Source organism: Lingula anatina, chromosome 5 (assembly GCF_051362555.1).
Source record: "Lingula anatina isolate TDL-2025a chromosome 5, LinAna3.0, whole genome shotgun sequence".
Taxonomy (NCBI): Eukaryota; Metazoa; Brachiopoda; class Lingulata; order Lingulida; family Lingulidae; genus Lingula; species Lingula anatina.
Genome location: NC_141771.1, coordinates 25,157,475 through 25,181,664, shown reverse-complemented (window position 1 = coordinate 25,181,664; position 24,190 = coordinate 25,157,475). Strand labels below are relative to the sequence as shown.

Below are 24,190 nucleotides of genomic sequence, written 5' to 3'. Positions count from 1 at the left end.
TAGTTTTCAAATAAATTAATTATTAATTTCTGTTTCATATCACAAGCACATATGTCAATGGTTATTCCAGATTGCAACACAATGAACTGCCTAGGGCTGTGTATAGTGAGAGATCTACACTCCTACTGTGTCTGCCCTCACAGTGTGGAAGACAAAGTTGGCACAGTTGAACACTCAGCGCTCTACATAATACAGAGGTGATTCTTCCTAAGGAAAATGATTTAACCACTGAAAATTTAATTATCATATATTTCCCACTGTCCACAAATTATGAGTTGACATGTAAGATTGGTGTATAAAGTCTGGCCCTGAAGCCAAATATTTCTCCAAACTTAATTTTCCAGTTGTTTCTCTTGGAATGGGTTCCCATACTTATATTGATCTACCAGGATGAATCTATCTCCAAGGAGTTTCTCACTAAATTGCTTTCAGCGTAAGAGGGTTAGATGTCTGGCACCCCCACTGAGGCTGTTAATGATAGTTAATTATCTGCTCGCAGGTTAAGTAGGCCTGACAGATATCTGTGCGACTTAAGTTGATTGCAATTTACCAAAAATCCCCTTGGAGATAGATCAATCCACAATTAGGATGATAGTGACTGGGAATGGTCTCAAGGTGTACTGCTCAATGTAAGCTGTCTATATCCCTGGAGCCAAGGTGTCCATACTTAATTGTCCAGTTGTCTCTCTAGGTGTACTGGTCAGTGTAAGCTGTCTTACCCTGGAGCCAAGGTGTCCATACTTAATTGTCCAGTTGTCTCTCTAGGTGTACTGGTCAATGTAAGCTGTCTGACCCTGGAGCCAAGGTGTCCATACTTAATTGTCCAGTTGTTTCTCTAGGTGTAGTGGTCAGTGTAAGCTGTCTGACCCTGGAGCCAAGGTGTCCATACTTAATTGTCCAGTTGTCTCTCTAGGTGTACTGGTCAATGTAAGCTGTCTGACCCTGGAGCCAAGGTGTCCATATTTAATTGTCCAGTTGTTTCTCTAGGTGTAGTGGTCAGTGTAAGCTGTCTGACCCTGGAGCCAAGGTGTCCATACTTAATTGTCCAGTTGTCTCTCTAGGTGTACTGGTCAATGTAAGCTGTCTGACCCTGGAGCCAAGGTGTCCATACTTAATTGTCCAGTTGTTTCTCTAGGTGTAGTGGTCAGTGTAAACTGTCTGACCCTGGAGCCAAGGTGTCCATACTTAATTGTCCAGTTGTTTCTCTAGGTGTACTGGTCAGTGTAAGCTGTCTGACCCTGGAGCCAAGGTGTCCATACTTAATTGTCCAGTTGTTTCTCTAGGTGTAGTGGTCAGTGTAAGCTGTCTGACCCTGGAGCCAAGGTGTCCATACTTAATTGTCCAGTTGTTTCTCTAGGTGTACTGGTCAGTGTAAGCTGTCTGACCCTGGAGCCAAGGTGTCCATACTTAATTGTCCAGTTGTTTCTCTAGGTGTACTGGTCAGTGTAAGCTGTCTGACCCTGGAGCCAAGGTGTCCCTAGAGGCTGTATGTTATCACTGTGACTCCATGGACTACCTATGGGACCTCAACCCAGTGAACACCACAGTACAGGGACTGGACTGGAGCCAGGACACCACCACTGAGAGAACAGAGAGAGGACTGAGTATTAAACCAGGTGTTCTTATACCTGGGGAGCTCTACCAGGTCACAACACATGGTAAGTATTCTGACAACAGATGAATGAATTTTGCTAATTTGAAGATTTAAGATTTGCCCTTTGGACATACCAATATATTTAAGACTATCTTACACTTTCTGCAGTGTAATGTCAGTCTCTTCAGTGCAGTCTACATCATGTCATGTGTGTCTGTAGGTACAAGTCAGTCTGCTGGTACAGTGTTGTCTACATCATGTCATGTGTGTCTGTAGGTACAAGTCAGTCTGCTGGTACAGTGCTGTCTACATCATGTCATGTGTGTCTGTAGGTACAAGTCAGTCTGCTGGTACAGTGCTGTCTATATCATGTCATGTGTGTCTGTAGGTACAAGATGTTCTGTTGGTACAGTGCTGTCTACATCATGTCATGTGTGTCTGTAGGTACAAGTCAGTCTGCTGGTACAATGTTGTCTACATCATGTCATGTGTGTCTGTAGGTACAAGTCAGTCTGCTGGTACAGTGCTGTCTACATCATGTCATGTGTGTCTGTAGGTACAAGTCAGTCTGTTGGTACAGTGCTGTCTACATCATGTCATGTGTGTCTGTAGGTACAAGTCAGTCTGCTGGTACGGTGCTATCTACATCATGTTATGTGTGTCTGTAGGTACAAGTCAGTCTGCTGGTAATGTGCTGTCTACATCATGTCATGTGTGTCTGTAGGTACAAGTCAGTCTACTGGTACGGTGCTATCTACATCATGTTATGTGTGTCTGTAGGTACAAGTTAGTCTGCTGGTACAGTGCTGTCTACATCATGTTATGTGTGTCTGTAGGTACAAGTTGGTCTGCTGGTACGGTGCTGTCTACATCATGTCATGTGTGTCTGTAGGTACAAGTCAGTCTGCTGGTACAGTGTTGTCTACATCATGTCGTGTGTGTCTGTAGGTACAAGTCAGTCTGCTGGTACAGTGCTGTCTACATCATGTCATGTGTGTCTGTAGGTACAAGATGGTCTGTTGGTACAGTGCTGTCTACATCATGTCATGTGTGTCTGTAGGTACAAGTCAGTCTGCTGGTACAGTGCTGTCTACATCATGTCATGTGTTTCTGTAGGTACAAGTCAGTCTGCTGGTACAGTGCTGTCTACATCATGTCATGTGTGTCTGTAGGTACAAGTCAGTCTGCTGGTACAGTGCTGTCTACATCATGTCATGTGTGTCTGTAGGTACAAGTCAGTCTGCTGGTACAATATTGTCTACATCATGTCATGTGTGTCTGTAGGTACAAGATGTTCTGTTGGTACAGTGCTGTCTACATCATGTCATGTGTATCTGTAGGTACAAGTCAGTCTGCTGGTACAGTGCTGTCTACATCATGTCATGTGTGTCTGTAGGTACAAGTCAGTCTGCTGGTACAGTGCTGTCTACATCATGTCATGTGTGTCTGTAAGTACAAGTCAGTCTGCTGGTACAGTGCTGTCTACATCATGTCATGTGTGTCTGTAGGTACAAGTCAGTCTGCTGGTACAATATTGTCTACATCATGTCATGTGTGTCTGTAGGTACAAGATGTTCTGTTGGTACAGTGCTGTCTACATCATGTCATGTGTGTCTGTAGGTACAAGTCAGTCTGCTGGTACAGTGCTGTCTACATCATGTCATGTGTGTCTGTAGGTACAAGTCAGTCTGCTGGTACAGTGCTGTCTACATCATGTCATGTGTGTCTGTAGGTACAAGTCAGTCTGCTGGTACAGTGTTGTCTACATCATGTCATGTGTGTCTGTAGGTACAAGTCAGTCTGCTGGTACAGTGCTGTCTACATCATGTCATGTGTGTCTGTAGGTACAAGTCAGTCTGCTGGTACAGTGCTGTCTACATCATGTCATGTGTGTCTGTAGGTACAAGTCAGTCTGCTGGTACAGTGCTGTCTACATCATGTCATGTGTGTCTGTAGGTAAAGTCAGTCTGCTGGTACAGTGCTGTCTATATCATGTCATGTGTGTCTGTAGGTACAAGTCAGTCTGCTGGTACAGTGCTGTCTACATCATGTCATGTGTGTCTGTAGGTACAAGTCAGTCTGCTGGTACAGTGCTGTCTACATCATGTCATGTGTGTCTGTAGGTACAAGTCAGTCTGTTGGTACAGTGCTGTCTACATCATGTCATGTGTGTCTGTAGGTACAAGTCAGTCTGCTGGTACAGTGCTGTCTACATCATGTCATGTATGTCTGTAGGTACAAGTCAGTCTGCTGGTACAGTGCTGTCTACATCATGTGTCATACAAATGGGGACCAGCCCTAGTCCTGGAATATGCACAGTTTCTCCTTCCACTGGCTTTGAGATTGTCACCAATTTCTCAGTGAATTGCTCTGGGTTCATTGACAGCACCAGTCAACTCCACTACAACTACCATTTTTGGGATGGAGATCCTGCTACCAAGAATCAATCAGGTAACTGATCTGCAGTTTGCTGATGAATAGTTTGAAAGAAAGGTAGGCAAAGAATTTCCTTGCTTACAAAAGAGTCTGATTTTAAGTTGCAGCAATTTAAATTATTAAAACAAGTGAGGCAAGTCAGTATTACAGAATCAAAGTAACTGTTGACTTGTGAATCCTCAGTCAAACTTTAGCTGAATTTCTGAGTCTGATATGTATGCACATATGGACATGAAGAAGCTTTCATGTATCACACAGGAAGCTCATAGTAATATTCCAACACTAAGGGTTGATATGTTGGTATCCACCAATATTTGTATAAAAATGTTCATATTTTCCTCAGGTATCCTGTTAGGCAGCGGTTCTGGTGGTTATATCCACATCTCTGCTCTGTCTGTGTCCCCAGCCAGTGAGAACAGTCAGGGGGAGGTCCGTGTGCATGCTGTCAATGACAATGGTTTAAGGACTGTGGTGACTTCCACTGTCCAGGTATGTTTATATTATCTGTGGGGGTTAGAGTGTGTACATGTTGTCAATGACTATGGTATGAGGACTGTGGTGACTTCCACTGTCCAGGTATGTTTATATTATCTGTGGGGGTTAGAGTGTGTACATGCTGTCAATGACAATGGTTTAAGGACTGTGGTGACTTCCACTGTCCAGGTATGTTTATATTATCTGTGGGGGTTAGAGTGTGTACATGTTGTCAATGACAATGGTTTAAGGACTGTGGTGACTTCCACTGTCCAGGTATGTTTATATTATCTGTGGGGGTTAGAGTGTGTACATGTTGTCAATGACAATGGTTTAAGGACTGTGGTGACTTCAACTGTCCAGGTATGTTTATATTATCTGTGGGGGTTAGAGTGTGTACATGCTGTCAATGACAATGGTATGAAGACTGTGGTGACTTCCACTGTCCAGGTATGTTTATATTATCTGTGGGGGTTAGAGTGTGTACATGTTGTCAATGACAATGGTTTAAGGACTGTGGTGACTTCAACTGTCCAGGTATGTTTATATTATCTGTGGGGGTTAGAGTGTGTACATGCTGTCAATGACAATTGTATGAAGACTGTGGTGACTTCCACTGTCCAGGTATGTTCACATTAAATTTGCATTCTCTGCCAAACACTTTCAAACCTACTGGACTTTTGGGACTTTTTTAAAGCAAGTATTTGCTAAAGGTGGAGGGGGGGGGTGGAGTAAATAAGGCTGGAATATGGAACTGAGTAGGTATGGATGTAGCACTCTTTTCTTCTGTCCATTTATTTTATGTATCATATCATATCATATCATATCATATCATATATACATTTTCTTTTTAAGGTCCTTCCATTAAGTGACCATCCTGATTTTTTAGACAGTGATGTTGGTACCTTTTTAGAGGAGATAACAGGGGATCAGAACAGTGTCTTGTGGACTGCTGTGAGGGAAGGCGACCAGACAGGTGCTGTCTATTTATATAACTGTAAACCTTTAACACTTGGGTTGCCATTTTTTATTGATTATTTATTGCTTTTACCATTTTTATGATTTGTATTAAATTATACATTTTTTTTAATTACATTCTTCCCTGTGCTATTGATTTTTAGCTGTTCTACAGCTGGTTAAAGCTGTCAGTCATGTAAAAATCTACATGTTATTAACATTTTGGTCACACCCTTCTCTGTGATATTTGCTTTTAGCTGTTCTACAGCTGGTTGAAGCCATCAGTTCCTTGCTGAATTCTGGGACAGAGAATTTACCTGACTCAAAAAGACGGGAACAGGTAAATAAATGTGTTGATAGATAAATTAATTAAAGTGAAAATAAATGATGATGAAAAAGAAGAAGGTTAGATAAATAAAAGAAATCAATGGACAAAAAAATCAAATTAAGGTATTTATTTATATATATATATATACAGTGATTGGGAAGGAACGCGCCATTGCGCCATACGTGCATAGAATCGTAACTGGGCGCATAAAAAGCCCTGTTTGTGTGCCATAAGGGCGTGTGATTTTGTTATACCTCGTGTTTTTAAAAAGAGTCTACTCGTCAATAAACTATTCGTCAACTGATTAGCGTAATTTTCCTCTCATACCTGAAGACGTCTCAGGAACGAATTCGGAAGCTATCGAACGCAATCGCGGAAGTTTGCCGAGAGCAATGAGCACATCGTCCCAATAGATATGCTAATGAAATAAAAGCTGATATCTTATTGGCCAATCAGTTAATAGGTCATGTTTATCCAATTAGAAGTAACCTTGCTTTTCGTTCTGAAAGCACATGGGATTTTTTCAAGCAGCACTTTGGTGAAGTGAAAAGAAAAATGCCGCCGAAAAAGATTTTTAAAATCTCGCCAGACCAGCCTACATTAGTTTATTTATTTCAACCGCTTCGTCTAAGGGTCCGTCCAACGTTCAGGAAGAAGTCTCAAAGGAGACGGGAGAAGAAAATGTACCAACTTCTGAGAGCAGCGCTCCTTGCACTACGACGAGTAGTAGTGACACTGACAGTAGTGTTACTGCTAGTGCTAGCACCTCTCACTCTCAGGTCGCACAAGGTTTCCAACCCCGTTGGCTTCAACTATGACCCTGGCTCCAGTACGATCGCGAACAGTGTAAGAGTTAAGATTCTTGGGAGTAAGATAAGTTATGAGGATGCACTGAATGTGTGGCACAGGAGAAAGAGATTACTTCATTAAGTAATGAAATCTCTTTTCAGTAAGACTGATTAATAAGTACTAGACAGTATGTGAAGACAATTTCATTTACATTTTCTCAGTTTTGATTAATCAAGGTTTTCAGAGATCTAGATTGTTTACCTCATGTTGATGGTTTCATCAAATAAAAACCAATTACTAATGAGTATTACATGTTTTCTGATCATTTTGTTTTTTCATTTAGTCTTCAAATAAGTTCATTAAAGAAGGCATTGTAATGGTTTTATTGAAAAAGACAAAAGTCTTAACTACATAAATATATTAACCAAGTTTAACTGCAAAACCTTATCATATTATTCCCAAAAGTATTGATACAGATATTTCAAATATATTTGTCATGTTTAAAAATGGCCCATAAATGTCAAGCGATGGCCCATTGATATGCAAAATGGCCCATTAAGGGTGACCCAGGAGGGGCCATTGTCCCATGGGTGGTTTGAACCTTCCCAATCACTGTATATATATATATATATATATATATATATATATATATATATATATATAGTGAAAGACAGCTAGTAGTGAATGATGATTAGTCTCATCCAAGCACATTACCAACAGGTTATAATACCATGCCAGTAGAATTGTCTGACTGCATGGGCATTTCCAAGGGACTGGCAAATTTGGCTTTGTTATTTTGGCTGATCTTAAATTAGATGAAATTAAAATGATTGTATTTCTCTGATAAGGCCACACTTTTTTATTTTTATGGATGACATCCTCTGGGTACCCCAAAATCGGTGCGAGAGGGCGAAAAAAAAAAAAACAGTCCAAAAAAAAAAAAAAAATGCTTAAGTAAAGGAATGCTGTCAGTACACAGTTGGAAACACAAATTTAACCACAGAAACACGTATCAAACTAACAATATGTCTTTATCCATGCTCTCAAAATATTAAAGCATTGTGAATACTTCGTAGAAATGTAAAAAAAAGTCATGAATTGATATACTTCATATTACCAAATCTATTTAAGGTTATTTCATGCATTCATTTGGTATAGCAATCAATAAAACAAATATCAATCAAACAGTGCGTCTTTATTTGTATTCTCAGAATATTAAAACATTTTGAACACTTCACAGAAATGTTTAAAAATGATGCAAAGATATGCTTAATACTACCAAATCTATTAAAGGTCATTTCAGACGATGCCATTTTGTCAACTTCAACTCACACGAAGCAGCTAAACTGTCAGGTGGCCTGTCCGACCTTCAGCCCACCAAATACCTCGACGCCCTTGTCGACCCTTTTTTCGCTACAGAAAACCTGGTATTAATGTGCTGCTTTATACAGAATGTCACAGAAATATTTCGGCCGCCGCCAGCCTTTCGCACAATTGTAAAAAGGTGATATCTCCATGCCCAATATCAATGGCATACCAATCCAAAATGATGGCGCCCGTTCTCTTGATGACTTTTATTGTTGTGTAATTTGAAAGTAATTCTAGAGATGAATTTGACAGCAAAGTGGCCGCATTTCCACGTGGCGAAAATACGCATGCGCAGAAAGCTCATTTCCTTGCAAATTCAATAACAACGTTTGCGACAACCGACTTCGTTGGGGGGTGGGGGGGGGGGCTTTTTTTTTTTTTTTTTTTGGAGAACGGGCGAAAATCCGTGCACGCGCAGGATGTCATCCATAAAATTAAAAAAGTGTGGCCTAATTGTTTAAGATACCATCATATCAAAATGTGCTTATTTAGCACTCAATAAAACATATGGCATGATCAGTAAATCTTTTCTTCCACAGATACGCAGTGATATGATGGAGGCAGTGGGTAATTTAACTATTGACAGCCTATCTACTGCCCATCAAGCAGCAGAGACGCTGGCCAAACTCACAGAACACACCACAGAGATTACTGCTCACTCACAGGTACTGAACACTAGATGTCTTTTGTATTGTAGATAAATATTTTTGATCCAGTATTTGTAACCTTGATACTTCAATTTTTGTGTTGTTAATTACATAAGAGGATCAAATCCCATTTGTAACTCACAGGTTCCAAATGTTACTAAACCATTCTCATAATTTTTTTTCTTTTTTTCTGTTTTTATATGCAGACACTGCAAGTGGGTTAATTTCATAGTGTTTACTGTAAATTTTTATAATGAAGTTAGGGGAGTGGATGATTTAAAACAACTAACATTTTCTCGTCAGTTTTGAGCTGGCTCCATACATGTAGTAATTAGATTAATCTTCAGACTTCAGGCATGGACACAGTGGAGAGGGTATCCCAGGTGTTGAGCAGTGGACAGACAATTGCCACTTTTACTGAAGTAGAGGACACTACCACGTAAGCCAGGATAGAAACTCTTTGAATTAACTTATTTAGAATAATAACAATTGAAGAGACACCAGTCATCCTGAGCACTAGCAAACATGCTTTAAAATCAGAAGGGAATCTAAAACTGCATTAAAAATAATGATAAGATAGTAGATAGTCTTCAGTCTTAAAATTTTTGTAAATGTGCCTGATCACCATTACAGTGGTGTATTTGTTTATTGTTATTATTATTATTGTTTTATTGATTCTCATGGTATATGACCCATCTTATTCTGAAAGTATATTTATATATCATTATATATAACAGTATCAATTTATCTTGTCAGTTCTGTGCTTTAAATGTTAAAAGTCAAAATAATTAAGGCAAGCAAGAGGTTATTTCTGCAGTCCATTATCTATGGCTGCCTCAAAAAATATTTAAGAGATAAAAGCTGTTTGTTGTGGGTAAAAAAATGGATTTTCCAAGGGTAAACTACAATTTTTCCCAATTAACCAATGGCTAATGAATCTATTCCAACATTCAGAGTTAGTCCATGTGCTATTTTATTACAATCTCTTTTACAATTTCTTAAAAGAAATTATTACAGAGGGTAGCCTTCTATGAAAGTCCACGAGGTCTGATGGCAACCTGTTGGTAATAAAATAGAATTTATAACATTCTTTGAGTTATTTAGAATTTATTTAATGTGAATCCCATTCAAACAGTTGATATACCTTTAAAACCCTTCCTATTTATTGATCATACTTGTAATAAACAAATCATGATGCAATTATGTTGATCATAAAACAAAAAAACATTGTTCTTTAATATACAGTATGATTCTTCAATCCACGTCCAACCTGTTGAATGCCAGCATGGAGGAGTCAAGAGAAGTGAATATCACCAACATGATACAACCTGAGGAGATGAAAGTTCTAAAGGTGAGGGATAAGATCAGTTGCCTATCAGTTCTATATTTGTTTTAATTTAAAACTTTATCAGCTGACTGACTGATTTCTTAACCTGGCAATTTAACAAACAGTGAAACTGCAACCAAACAACCATCCAGATCAAACAAACAGCCAGCTACATCAACCAAACAACCATCCAGATGAAACAAACAACCATCCAGATCAACCAAACAACCATCCAGATCAACCAAACAACCAGCTACATCAACCAAACAACCATCCAGATGAAACAAACAACCAGCTGAATCAACCAAACAACCATCCAGATGAAACAAACAACCATCCAGATCAACCAAACAACTATCCAGATCAACCAAACAACCAGCTACATCAACCAAACAACCATCCAGATGAAACAAACAACCAGCTGAATCAACCAAACAACCATCCAGATCAAACAAACAACCAGCTACATCAACCAAACAACCATCCAGATCAAACAAACAACCAGCTACATCAACCAAACAACCATCCAGATGAAGCAACCGGCTACATCAACCAAACAACCATCCAGATCAAACAAACAGCCAACTAGATCAACCAAACAACCGTCCAGATCAACCAAACAACCAGCAAGATCAACCAAATGAATCACCTGCTGTACATTGTATAACATGAAAGAGGAATAGAATTAAAGGATTAAAAACAATATGCTCTTTGCTTAGACTAAACGAGGCAAATACCTCTACCAAAACCAGCAACAACTATCCAACCAACAAACCAACCCCTTATCAAAAGCAAGGAGTTAAAAGTTTGTACCAAACATAACAACGACTAAACCACTTCAATCAAGATGTAATTTATTTACTTTTTACTCTTGCAGACCAGATACATAGCAAATAAAGCACTTAGTATCATCAGCACTATCTCAGACACTGTGCTGGCAAAACAGGTACCAGGAGAGGAGCCCACTGTTCTCGCCACCAAGACGTTCATTGTCAAGGTGGGTGAACTTTATCAAGAACCCCCTCTCCCCTCCCTTCCACCCTCTGTAGTCAATCTTAACTATTGTGATAGTGTTAACTGTCACTGTTGTTCTTTGCATTGATTTAGATAGTTACATGAGTTGACCTAGTTTCAGTAAAACCCCAGATTAGAATGTTAGTTACAGCCACACCTGTCAAATTAAAGGTTTTATTGTAAAATCAAGACACATTTACTTTGTCAAGTAATCCTATGTTAATGACATTGACTTATAGCTAAAATCACAAGCAATTTCAAAGTAATATGTTAGCAGGAAAGTTTGTAGAAATTTACAGTAAAAAAAAAATCAAACCCTTTTATGCAATTGTCCTTTTGTTTGATAGAGAACAAAAAAAAAAACTCACTTTTGCACCATTTTTACTGAGGTTCACTCAAATCAACTTCAAGTCAACCATGACATATAAACATAATGCCATGCTTAATTGTGTTTTAGTGTCAAAAATTGGACCTGGACACAATGAGTAGTTCCCAGCAGCTGCAGGTGCCCCAGGTCAGTCCAGCAGAAGGGGGGAATGATGAGACACCACCATGTATGGTCGGCAGCTTTGCTTTACCTCCTATACAAAATATGCTTCGTGACGGACATGAGAATGTGTCTGCTTCCATTGATTTGCAGGTATAAACATTTTTAATTTGATTTTATTTAGTAACACTTGTTTGTTAATTTAACGGCCCATTGCTAATATGCTGACAGTTTTTATGAACATTTTGAGGGGAAGGGGTTGTAATCAGAGACATCGTTCATGAAATTATATTTCGTTTTATTTCATTTGTTTTACAATCTAAAATTGTCAGATGTTCTACATGCCAAAGAATCCATTCACCTGGGACGTTTCAGCTCAAGATGTCACCTTTGGCTGCTCTGGTATTGTCATGACTATAGATGGCGCTAGGGTCCAGTTCAACTGGCTACCAGAACCAATGGATATCTTCATCCCTGTTGGAAGTAAGTTTTTCTATCTAAAAGACATCACATCATGGGTGACTTGTTACTACAAAATATTCCAAGGTGTTCATTTTTTATTGCACTCTTGACATTGGTCTTTGTTGCTAAATCTCAGATTTACTTTACTTTCTGTCAAAATGCTTTAAACAAACATTTCCATGCTATTTATAGAAAACATGAACTGACATGCTGCTAAGTGATCCATTTAGAGTTAACAGGACATGAATGTCCAAATACTGCTAGCAAGTTTGCTGACAGCTTGAGTTGAGAACAAGTGTACCTGAGATTTGAACAAAACCATGAAAAAGATTTAAAAAAACTTGATATTTTCATGAACAGTGTTCAACATCAATCCTTGATTCCAGAGGCTGACGTGAACTGTGATATCACCACCCTCCACCTTGAAGGAGGGACTAATGTAAACGTGGAGGATGTTATTTACTTCAAGTTTGATGCTGAGACCAACAAATCACATCAGATCACCATCTGGCCAGCAGACCGTAATGCCACCCTGCAAGTTTACCTAAAAGCCAATGCCAGGCCCAGCAAAGAAGAGGTATGCTGCTAAATGGGTGCTTTTCTGTACATATGTGACAAAAAAGAACAGTTTTGATATTAATCACACATTTTAAATATTTTTCACACAGAAATATTCTTCCTGTAGTAATGCAAATGATCAGTTGTTGAATTTAGTACTTCATACTTATGTAGGTACTTGATTTTAATGTACAGACACTTTAATTGTTTCTAATTGATTAATTTCCCAGATCTTAAACAGCACTACAGTTATCCCTGTTCCCGAAGAGATGCGTTATCGTCATGGCAATCAAAGTGCCAGTGGCTATGTTTTGTTTGTCCCAGAAAATGAAACCACTGAGGCAGACACTGTTTATTACATGGGGATCACTTTATTTAATACCAGTGATTCTGGGAACAGTGAGTATGGACATTACAATGAATTTTTTAATTAGATTTCTGTCAATGAATGTGGCCAATTCTTTGTTTTCTATATTCAGTTATAATACAGTGATTTAAGTTTTTTAAGTTAATTGTACACTTGGTCTGGAGTGTACCCTCACCAGAGAGTCTCCAACTTCTGGTCACAGTCTGTTCTGCGATATTAACTAACAATTATTACTGTTACAATACATAGGGCACCTTGATGTTAATGAGAGTGTCCAACTTCTTGTCACAGTCCACTCCAGTGTCTGTCTGTTCTGGGATGTTAATTAACAATTATTACTATGTTACAATACCACAGGGCACCTTGATGTTAATGAGAGTGTCCAACTTCTGGTCACAGTCCATTCCAGTGCCTGTCTCTTCTGGGATGAGCAGAAAGAAATCTGGAGTAGTGAAGGATGTAAGGTAGCTATCATTTTGTTAGCTTCTTTATTTTTAAATATAATAATGAATTGATAAACAAATAAATAAATCCCTTAATGGGAAAACACTTATCAGCATTTCAACATTTTGTATAACACATTTTCTTGCATATTTTGTAAAAGTTTTTGATCAAAAAACAATCAAACTGTTTCTCACCTTGCCAATTTCTTTCATTATCCAGGTCTCTTTCAGTAGCAGATGTCTACTCCAAACACAATCCAACTATTTCTCACCTAACACATTTCCAAATTTCTGTATCCAAGTCTCTCTAACAGCAGGTGTTTTCTCCAAACACAATCCAACTATTTCTCACCTAGCACATTTCCCACTTTCTGTTTCCAGGTTTCTCCTCTCAGCACAGCTGTTACTTTACACTGTATCTGTCATCACATGACTGTGTTTTCTGGCAGTTTCTTTATTCTGCCTAATGCCATTGATATTGTGGCAGACTCTGCTCTGTTCTTGACTTTACTGGAGAACCCATTGGTGGTGAGCATTGTGCTGTGTGTATGGGGCATCTACCTGGCAGTTGTTATCTGGGCACACAAGAAGGACAGGGAAGACCTTCTTAAGGTGAGAGAACTTTGTTTCTGATGTTCAAGATTTCTTGGGATTGAAATTGGAGTTAACCATCACTAAGTGAATTTCAAAATAAACTGTTTTTAAATTGTTTGAATCGTGAAATATGTGGTAAAAAAAAAGGGGGTTAGAGGGATAATAACTCTTCGAAGGAGATCTATATTTCACAATAAAAACATTGTGAATAACTCATAGAAATATAATATATTCTGTTTTACCACAAAAATGGCAGTTATAGCTATTATTCTGCTATCTGAGTTTGTCTTTAGATCACGTGACCTTAAGAGATTTTAACAAAAAACCAAACTTTTTAGAAAAAACCCAGGGACTAACTTTGAATGTAAAAATGGATTCATTAACCATTGGTAAGTATGGGAAAATTGTTGTTTACTCCAGGAAAATTCATTTTTTGGCCAAAACGAAGAGTTATTATCCCTTTAAGCACTCCAGGCTTTGCCAAGTAGATTTACAGGCAATTCTATATACTTTTTTTGGTAATACTGCAATTGAATTTGGCATTCCTGTAGCATTTATTTACGAAATGAGTTAAAAATATGACAAAGCACTACAAGAAATACTTTTAGCTCAAATCAATTACAAGCTTTTTTTACTCCACTGTTGTGAATGAAATTGCTAGCAACAGTTGTTTCCATGTCTCCAGGTTGGAGTGACAGTGTTAGAAGACAATGATCCAGAGCACAAATATGGCTACCTAATTACTGTCATCACTGGCTGGAGGACAGGGGCAGGAACCACAGCTAACGTGGGTTGTTTTATCACAGGTAACTATGTCTACCCGGTCACTGACAGAGACCACAGCTGAAGGGTTTTTGTTTATAAAATGTGAATTTTAATCCTGAACTTAAAAAAATTCCATTCCCATTTAAACTTTTATTGTTATTTCTTGTTTGCAATTTTTATTTTCCATTTTAAAGGTGAAGATGGTGAAAGTGACTGTCATGTCCTAAGTGATCCCAGACGTCCAGTATTTGAGAGTGGTGGCGTGGACAGTTTCCTACTGACCTGTGCCCAGTGCCTGGGTGACCTCGTCTCTGTCACCATCTGGCACGACAACTCTGGAGCTGCTCCTGCCTGGTTTCTGGAGAAGTTGACAGTGAGGGACCTGCAGAAAAATGAGGTGTGTGACTTCCTGTGTAACCGCTGGCTTGCTCTGGACCTGGACGACTTCTGCATCCAGCGCACACTGCGCCCTGCCTCAGTGGAGGAGATGAAGGATTTCTCATACCTGTTCTCCAGTAACAGTGGCTTCAGCATGAGGGAAAAACATCTGTGGGTCAGTGTGTTCTCTTGTCCACCAAATTGTCCCTTCACAAGAACCCAGAGACTGACCTGTGCTCTGACCCTTCTACTGACCACCATGCTGACCAATATCATGTTTTATGGCATCCCAACTGATGACCCTGAAGACCAATACCAGGTCTGCTTAATTTTTGTTTTCACCAATGTATTTATTTTTTGTTTTACATAAGAATAATAAGTAACAAGAGTTAATAAGTAATATTGTTGCAGGTGGCTTGAAAATGATTGGTTGTGTTTTTATGTTTGATACAATTATAATGTTGTATTGCTTCATTTATTGCTTCATTGTATTTGCTGTATTTGAAATATTTTGAACATGTTTGTTGTGGTATTTATGGTTGTGACATATTTTATGGTTGCAGCAGTATCTTTATGGCTGTGACATATTTAGGATTCCCCATAGGGGAATGCTATTGTTTTTGGTAGTAGTATTATTCTTTCTAGGTTTTTTTTTTTTTTTTTTTTTTTTTTTTTTTTTTTTTTTCGCAAAAAATCTGAAATAATTAGCATAGGTAGCCTATGGAAAGAATATGCCACAGACCCAGTTTCAGTGACCTTGACCTACTTTTCAAGGTCACAGGGGCTTTTAAAGGCAAAATTTGTAAAATTTGAAATTGCCATTAGGCCTAAAGTATAAGCCATAAGGGCCTTATGGCCAATGATACTGAGCTAAATCCCCAGATAGTGACCTACTTTTATGCAAGTAAGTCAAGGTCACTAATGGCCAAACTGGCTCAAAACAGGAACACCCAGAGCCCTGATCTCAGTGGCAAATGATGCCCTATATATTTATCTAAGGTTAGCCAAACTTTCGTAGCGACTGCTTAATAACTTTTTTAAATATAGATTTTTAACTATTTATGACATTGCAGAAATTGTGACTTTGGCAATTTCTCCATGAAATACTGGTTTTTGGTCATAGCATGCTATAGTAAACTACCCCAAACATAAACCCAAAACCCCCAAATTGTATGTCAAATTTGACCTTGACCCTCATTTTCAAGGTCATTTGGCTATTTCATGGAGAGGTATTGACGTGGGCAAAAAAATTAATGTTTTGTTGACCCCCCCCCCTCAATTTGCACATGCTCTTTCAGAATATGGGGTCAAATTTAAGCCATGACCTTCACATGACCTTGTAAGTGCCCATTGCCTTCAAGTTCAAAGGTCATTTACAGGGGAATCCTTCGCCACTGGCTGAAGAGCCAGTTGCAAACTAGTTTATGGTTACAGCTGTATCTTTATGGCTGTGACATTTTTATGTTTACAGTATCTTTACAGTTGTGTTATTGCATCAGGTGTAATTATATTTGTAAAGCTTTCATCATATGTTTTTAGGAATTTGATTCTTATCCAATCACATAAATGTAATAATTAACATGTCAGATAAATCACATTCCAGGTGGCAGAATTCCAATTTTCTCTGTCTGACATAATAATTGGTATTGAGAGTGGGCTGCTGATGTTCCCAGTGAACCTGCTGATAGTGCTGCTATTCAGAATGTGTGCTCCAAGACCTATGAGAATTTCAAGTGAGGATCTCACACCCACTGTGTCACCCAGACCTGTGAGGATTTCAAGTGAGGATCTCACACCCACTGTGTCACCCAGACCTGTGAGAATTTCAAGGGAGGATCTCACACCCACTGTGTCAGCCAGACCTGTGAGAATTTCAAGTGAGGATGTCACACTTACTATGTCACCCAGACCTGTGAGAATTTCAAAGGAGGATCTCACACCCACTGTGTCACCCAGACCTGTGAGAATTTCAAGTGAGAATCTCACACCCACTATGTCACCCAGACCTGTGAGAATTTCAAGTGAGGAGCTCACACCCACTGTGTCACCCAGACCTGTGAGAATTTCAAGTGAGGATCTCGCACCCACCTTGTCACCCAGACCTGTGAGAATTTCAAGGGAGGATCTCACACCCACTGTGTCACCCAGACCTGTGAGAATTTCAAGGGAGGATCTCACACCCACTATGTCACCCAGACCTGTGAGAATTTCAAGGGAGGATCTCACACCCACTGTGTCACCCAGACCTGTGATGATTTCAAGTGAGGATCTCACACCCACTGTGTCACCCAGACCTGTGAGAATTTCAAGGGAGGATCTCACACCCACTATGTCACCCAGACCTGTGAGAATTTCAAGGGAGGATCTCACACCCACTGTGTCACCCAGACCTGTGATGATTTCAAGTGAGGATCTCACACCCACTGTGTCAGCCAGACCTGTGAGAATTTCAAGTGAGGATGTCACACCCACTATGTCACCCAGACCTGTGAGAATTTCAAGTGAGGAGCTCACACCCACTGTGTCACCCAGACCTGTGAGAATTTCAAGGGAGGATCTCACACCCACTGTGTCAGCCAGACCTGTGAGAATTTCAAGTGAGGATGTCACACCCACTATGTCACCCAGACCTGTGAGAATTTCAAGGGAGGATCTCACACCCACTGTGTCACCCAGACCTGTGAGAATTTCAAGTGAGGATCTCACACCCACTGTGTCACCCAGACCTGTGAGGATTTCAAATGAGGATCTCACACCCACTGTGTCACCCAGACCTTTGAGAATTTCAAGTGAGGATCTCACACCCACTATGTCACCCAGACCTGTGAGAATTTCAAGTGAGGATCTGACACTTACTATATCACCAAGACCTGTGAGAATTTCAAGGAAGGATCTCACACCCACTGTGTCACCCAGACCAGTGAGAATTTCAAGTGAGGATTTCACACCCACTGTGTCACCCAGACCTCTAAGGATTTCAAGTGAGGATCTCACACCCACTATGTCACCCAGACCTGTGAGGATTTCAAATGAGGATCTCACACCCACTGTGTCACACAGACCTGTGAGAATTTCAAGGGAGGATCTCACACCCACTATGTCACCAAGACCTGTGAAAATTTCAAGGGAGGATCTCACACCCACTGTGTCACCCAGACCTCTGAGAATTTCAAGGGAGGATCTCACACCCACTGTGTCACCCAGACCTCTGAGAATTTCAAGTGAGGATCTCACACCCACTATGACACACAGACCTTTGAGAATTTCAAGTGAGGATCTCACACCCACTATGTCACCCAGACCTGTGAGAATTTCAAGTGAGGATCTGACACTTACTATATCACCAAGACCTGTGAGAATTTCAAGGGAGGATTTCACACCCACTGTGTCACCAAGACCTGTGAGAATTTCAAGTGAGGATCTCACACCCACTGTGTCACCAAGACCTGTGAGAATTTCAAAGGAGGATCTCACACCCACTATGTCACCCAGACCTGTAAGAATTTCAAGTGAGGATCTTACATTCTCTATGTCACCCAGACCTGTGAGAATTTCAAGTGAGGATGTCACACCCACTATGTCACCCAGACCTGTGAGAATTTCAAGTGAGGATGTCACACCCACTATGTCACCCAGACCTGTGAGAATTTCAAGTGAGGATATCACACCCACTATGTCACCCAGACCTGTGAGAATTTCAAGTGAGGATTTCACACCCACTGTGTCACCCAGACCTGTGAGAATTTCAAGTGAGGATCTCACACCCACTATGTCACCAAGACCTGTGGGAATTTCAAGTGAGGATTTCACACCCACTATGTCACCCAGACCTCTGTCACTGGAGCTGGGAGATGCTACTCAGTTCTCAAAGTCTCAGAGTAGAAGTAGGAGAGATGTCAGTCTTCAGGAAGTCTCAGGGAATCTTAAGGGGGATGATGATCAACAGAAAAGACCATTTGATTGTGTGGCATCAGGAAAGGACCAGATGTGCTCCGTGACAGATAGAAATGTTGAAGTCACACTTAGTAGTGAACATAAAAATGAGACCAATTCACAATCTGGCAGCAAGGAAGGGCCAGGAATTGGTCAGGTGTTTGGTCAAGTGGCTGATGACCAACCTGTGAACCCAGAACAGACAGCAACCAGTGTGGAAAACACTCAAGATGCAGATGTATGCAGTGAGTCACATATTCACCTTGGATGGTCAGACCATGACTTTCAGTCGTATGAAGACATCCCACTAATACATCTGGTATGTAAAGTACTAAGTAACACTAACAATCCCATATACATGTTTTCATGTGAATAATTACAAAACTTTAAGTATATTCTAATTCCAAGATATAATGAGAATTATTCAAACAGTCCTACTAGCTAGTATATTAATACTATAATATTCTTCAGCAGTGACTCTCAGTGACTTATAAATTATTTCTGTAATAAACTAGGAAACATTTTTTTCTGTCAATCAAGTGTCAATCACAGGCTGTCTCTGTGCAATCGGTGGAGAAAGAAACAAAGGCACCTCTCAGGTAAGTGTTGCAACTTTTTCGTTATCTTTCATGAAGTGTTTATAGTGTTGTAAAGTTAGAAGTACATGTAAGAAGCTTTAGCTGTAGTATCTTTAGATATATACAGGAACTTTGTAACTGTCTGAATGTATTCTGATTACTGTCTCTTGTCGTTGGCAACATCAATCCCTATAACTATTAATTAAAAGGGTTATTTCAGGGTATTTTTATAACTTTCCCTTCATCCCAGTATGGTGCGTGTATCTATATAGCCTGGGTGGTGACAGTGTTAACTTGTAGCTTTACTTTGTCTTCAGACTACCATGGTGGTGTATCTACATAGCCTGGGTGGTGACAGTGTTAACTTGTAGCTTTACTTTGTCTTCAGACTACCATGGTGGTATATCTACATAGCCTGGGTGGTGACAGTGTTAACTTGTAGCTTTACTTTGTCTTCAGACTACCATGGTGGTGTATCTACATAGCCTGGACAGTGGCAGTGTCAACCTGTCTGATCTGTTCTTACTTCACAGCGTTGTATGGACTACGATATGGACACACGAAGAGCCTGCAGTGGGTGGTTGCCTTCTTTACAGGGTTCTTCCAAAGTGTGTGTATTACACAGCCAATAAAGGTAAAAAGGAACTTGGTGGGATTTTGATGCTGGCGTAATCTTTTTAACAGTGTTTTTCAATGTGTAGCATTGTAGCAAGGTAATCTGTTTGTTATCTTGGCACCTGGCTGTCTTCACAAAGAATCCCTGTCCTTCGACAGAAGGTGAGAGAGTATCTAAACATTCACCCTGTAATTATAAGGTTTATTTTGCAATGTTTTACTTTAAAAAACAGTGATTTGACTTCATCACACAATATTTTGATTTAAAAAAACCTTCATCAGTAATAACAGTTATCACACATTTCCAAATTATAATTTTGATACAGAGTTAAAGATTTTGTTAATTTAGATACAGTGTAACTGAGCTATTAATGGTCAGATCATTTTTCTTTGCAGGTTCTATTGATTGTACTGATTGTGAGCCTGATCTTGAAGAAACGGATGGGAGCAGATGAAGGACACAAGATTACACCTGAGGGTAAGGCTTTGTGCCTGTCGGTAAAGTTTTGTACCTGTACATAGTGGGTGTGATATCCAGAAACATACTTTTATATTATATCCAACTTGCAAAATGTACTATATTATGTTATATATGACTATATATGTGGCCATGTAAACTCCTAAGAGAAGCTAGTCATCATCAACCATTCATCTTTTTTCCAGTCTATCCCACAAATCTTTACATCTGGTTGTACCAACACAATCGTGATAATCTCAGCTAACACAACCATAATTTAACACTCTGCTCAAAGCCACCCCAGGATTTTAATTTACGGCTTTATTGATTTATTCCACAGCTGAAGATGAGAAATACCTAGATGATGAAAACATGACTCAGTGGCGAAAGAATCTTCAACGAAAGCGTGCTCAGCACATGTACAAGCCTCTTCCAGAGCCCGTGGTAGAACACATGCGCCACATACGGATGAAAGAGAGGAGGATGCATCAAATACTGGTGGAGCTGGTGCTCTACGTGACCTTCACCTTGACCCTGGTATTTGTGACGTATGGCCACCGAGACCCCATGGCATTCTATGTGACAAAGTCTACAGAAGATATGTTTATCACAGTGAAGTATGCAGATGGCCCAGTCTTTACAGAGGTGAGTTACATGGTACTGGACATTTCAAGGTACTGAATTGGATTTCTTAAAACTTTGAGTTACGACAAACCAATGGGGATTTCTTTGAACCTTCAGATTCAAAGTGAATTGTACTGATAGGGATATTTAATGAATCTATAGATTCAAGGTACTGAAGGAAATCTTGCAGAAACTTTAGATTCAAGGTACTGAGGGAAATCTTGCAAAAACTTTAGATTCAAGGTACTGAGGGAAATCTTGCAAAACCTTTAGATTCAAGGTACTGAGGGAAATCTTACAAAAACTTTAGATTCAAGGTACTGAGGGAAATCTTGCAAAAACTTTAGATTCAAGGTACTGAGGGAAATCTTGCAAAACCTTTAGATTCAAGGTACTGAGGGAAATCTTGCAGAAACTTTAGATTCAAGGTACTGAGGGAAATCTTGCAAAAACTTTAGATTCAAGGTACTGAGGGAAATCTTGCAAAACCTTTAGATTCAAGGTACTGAGGGAAATCTTACAGAAACTTTAGATTCAAGGTACTGATGGAAATCTTACAGAAACTTTAGATTCAAGGTACTGATGGACATTCATCAAGAATTTCATATTTTTACCAGTTGCATTCAGGTCTAGCTTTAAAACACTTTTTGAAAGAACAATAATTCAGTCATAAAATAACAACTCTGCAGTCTGCTATACACACAAAAATGACGTTATTTTTCCCCACCCCCAGATAAGTGATGCTGACTCCATGTGGGAGTACCTAGAGGAGGCATTTGTACCTTCCCTGTTCACTTCTACCTGGTACAATGGTGACAGTGTGACAGAGAGTGACATCCTGACAGCTGACATGGTGTCACTCCACGTGGGGGCAGCCAGACTCAGACAGCTGAGAGTTAAAGGTAATTAAGACTGTCACACACCTGGTACAATGGTGACAGGTGACATCCTGACAGGCGACATGGGGGCCAGTTAAAGATCAGGATATCACTGTCTCTACACAGGGTTTAAATGTCTGGATATGGATACTGTTGGCCTCTCTCTCTCTCTCTCTCTCTAAGCACTTTCTCAGTCATTTGCAGAAGGCACTTATTCTGTGCTAAAGTAGTTCATATCTTATATTTCAGATGTCTGTGATGTGCCTCCCACCTTCCAGTCCCTGATCCACTCCTGTACAGTGAGATATGACTGTATCATATATCTTATATTTCAGATGTCTGTGATGTGCCTCCCACCTTCCAGTCCCTGATCCACTCCTGTACAGGGAGATATGACTGTATCATATATCTTATATTTCATATGTCTGTGATGTGCGACCCACCTTCCAGTCCCTGATCCACTCCTGTACAGGGAGATATGACTGTATCATATATCTTATATTTCATATGTCTGTGATGTGCGACCCACCTTCCAGTCCCTGATCCACTCCTGTACAGGGAGATATGACTGTATCATATATCTTATATTTCATATGTCTGTGATGTGCGACCCACCTTCCAGTCCCTGATCCACTCCTGTACAGTGAGATATGACTGTATCATATATCTTATATTTCAGATGTCTGTGATGTGCCTCCCACCTTCCAGTCCCTGATCCACTCCTGTACAGTGAGATATGACTGTATCATATATCTTATATTTCAGATGTCTGTGATGTGCCTCCCACCTTCCAGTCCCTGATCCACTCCTGTACAGTGAGATATGAATGGGGCACTGATGACAGCAGGGACTATAACACCTCTTGGACACCACTGGTCAACACAACTGACCACCCCACTGACCAGTGGACATACCAGTCTGCTTTCAAGCTGAGGTCACTTCCATTTGCTGGAAAACATGGCACTTACAATGGTAAACTATTTCTCAATGTTACCAGCCATTTCATATAACTGCTTAAGACAAACTGCTGTCTTGAATTTAACAAATGAGCAGAGGTTTATTTATTTGCAATATTTATTTATTTATTTATTTTTTGTTAATGTAATTTGATAATGTTCTTTCTTTACATGCATTGCTTTCATAATCTTAACTTGTGAAGATATTAACTATAACACACTCTCACTCAGGTTCACATGAAATAAATATTGGTTTGTATTTCAAACAAGTAGTCTTGTCGAAAAAACCGAACTCAGCAACTTTGCTGAATTTGTTGACTGTCAAAATAGTTTTGTTAAGAAAAAAAGGCCGATTTAATGTTTTACGAGTTGGAATAATTAAATTATCAACCATATCTACATATGGAACTAGAGGGAAACCCTTTTTTTTATTCAAGTAAATAAATAAATAAATAAATAAACATTCTCTCTTTTTCTCTAGCACAGGGCTAACAGCCTGTCTCTAGTACTGTATGATATTTCAGGTGGAGGATATGTGAAACTCCTTGGTGACACCAGAGATAAAAGCCTTGCAATTATCGCGGACCTGCAGGAGTCCAAGTGGATAGACCAGAGGACGCGTGCCATGTTTCTGGAGTTCACCCTGTACAATCCCCAGGTGAACCTGTTCAGTGTGGGACAGTTCCTGCTGGAGTTCCACCCCACTGGGGCTGTGTTCCCTTTCTATCAGATCTTTACTTGTAAATTTTACCAATATGGGTAAGTTATTACTGGGGTTGTGTTCCCTTTCTATCAGATCTTTACCTGTAAATTTTACCAATATGGGTAAGTTATTTCTGGGGTTGTGTTCCCTTTCTATCAAATCTTTACTTGTAAATTTTACCAATATGGGTAAGTTATTACTGGAGCCGTGTTTCCTTTCTATCAGATCTTTACTTGTAAATTTTACCAATATGGGTAAGTTACCACTGGGGCTGTGTTCCCTTTCCATCAGGTCTTTACTTGTAAATTTTACCAATATAATTATTTGGCTTTGATGTAGCAAAGACAAAACTGTTTGGTTTTAAATACGGAATAGTGTAGTTAAGTCCTCATAATACTATGATAAGGTTTATTTGGGTGCAAGCTTAGGTACTGTGGAAGTATTCTATTCACACGTAC

At 39.6% G+C, this 24,190-nt stretch overlaps 1 protein-coding gene across 2 annotated transcripts in view; it reads left to right on the top strand.

Moving 5' to 3' along the window:
* Window positions 1-24,190, top strand: part of LOC106162044 (uncharacterized) — a 33,660-nt gene that overhangs the window by 7,899 nt on the left and 1,571 nt on the right. Inside the window, exons 8-33 of one of the 2 annotated variants that reach the window (XM_087012682.1) lie at window positions 71-197; window positions 1,432-1,658; window positions 3,830-4,045; window positions 4,374-4,519; window positions 5,360-5,480; window positions 5,719-5,801; window positions 8,486-8,611; window positions 8,941-9,032; window positions 9,839-9,944; window positions 10,798-10,917; window positions 11,392-11,574; window positions 11,754-11,904; window positions 12,270-12,460; window positions 12,672-12,840; window positions 13,166-13,272; window positions 13,633-13,863; window positions 14,531-14,651; window positions 14,805-15,307; window positions 16,592-19,240; window positions 19,462-19,520; window positions 19,959-20,133; window positions 20,511-20,592; window positions 20,912-21,216; window positions 21,929-22,097; window positions 22,839-23,045; window positions 23,554-23,788. In XM_087012682.1, coding sequence (XP_086868808.1) covers window positions 71-197; window positions 1,432-1,658; window positions 3,830-4,045; window positions 4,374-4,519; window positions 5,360-5,480; window positions 5,719-5,801; window positions 8,486-8,611; window positions 8,941-9,032; window positions 9,839-9,944; window positions 10,798-10,917; window positions 11,392-11,574; window positions 11,754-11,904; window positions 12,270-12,460; window positions 12,672-12,840; window positions 13,166-13,272; window positions 13,633-13,863; window positions 14,531-14,651; window positions 14,805-15,307; window positions 16,592-19,240; window positions 19,462-19,520; window positions 19,959-20,133; window positions 20,511-20,592; window positions 20,912-21,216; window positions 21,929-22,097; window positions 22,839-23,045; window positions 23,554-23,788 — 6,901 coding nt within the window. The other variant, XM_087012683.1, reaches the window with a different exon arrangement.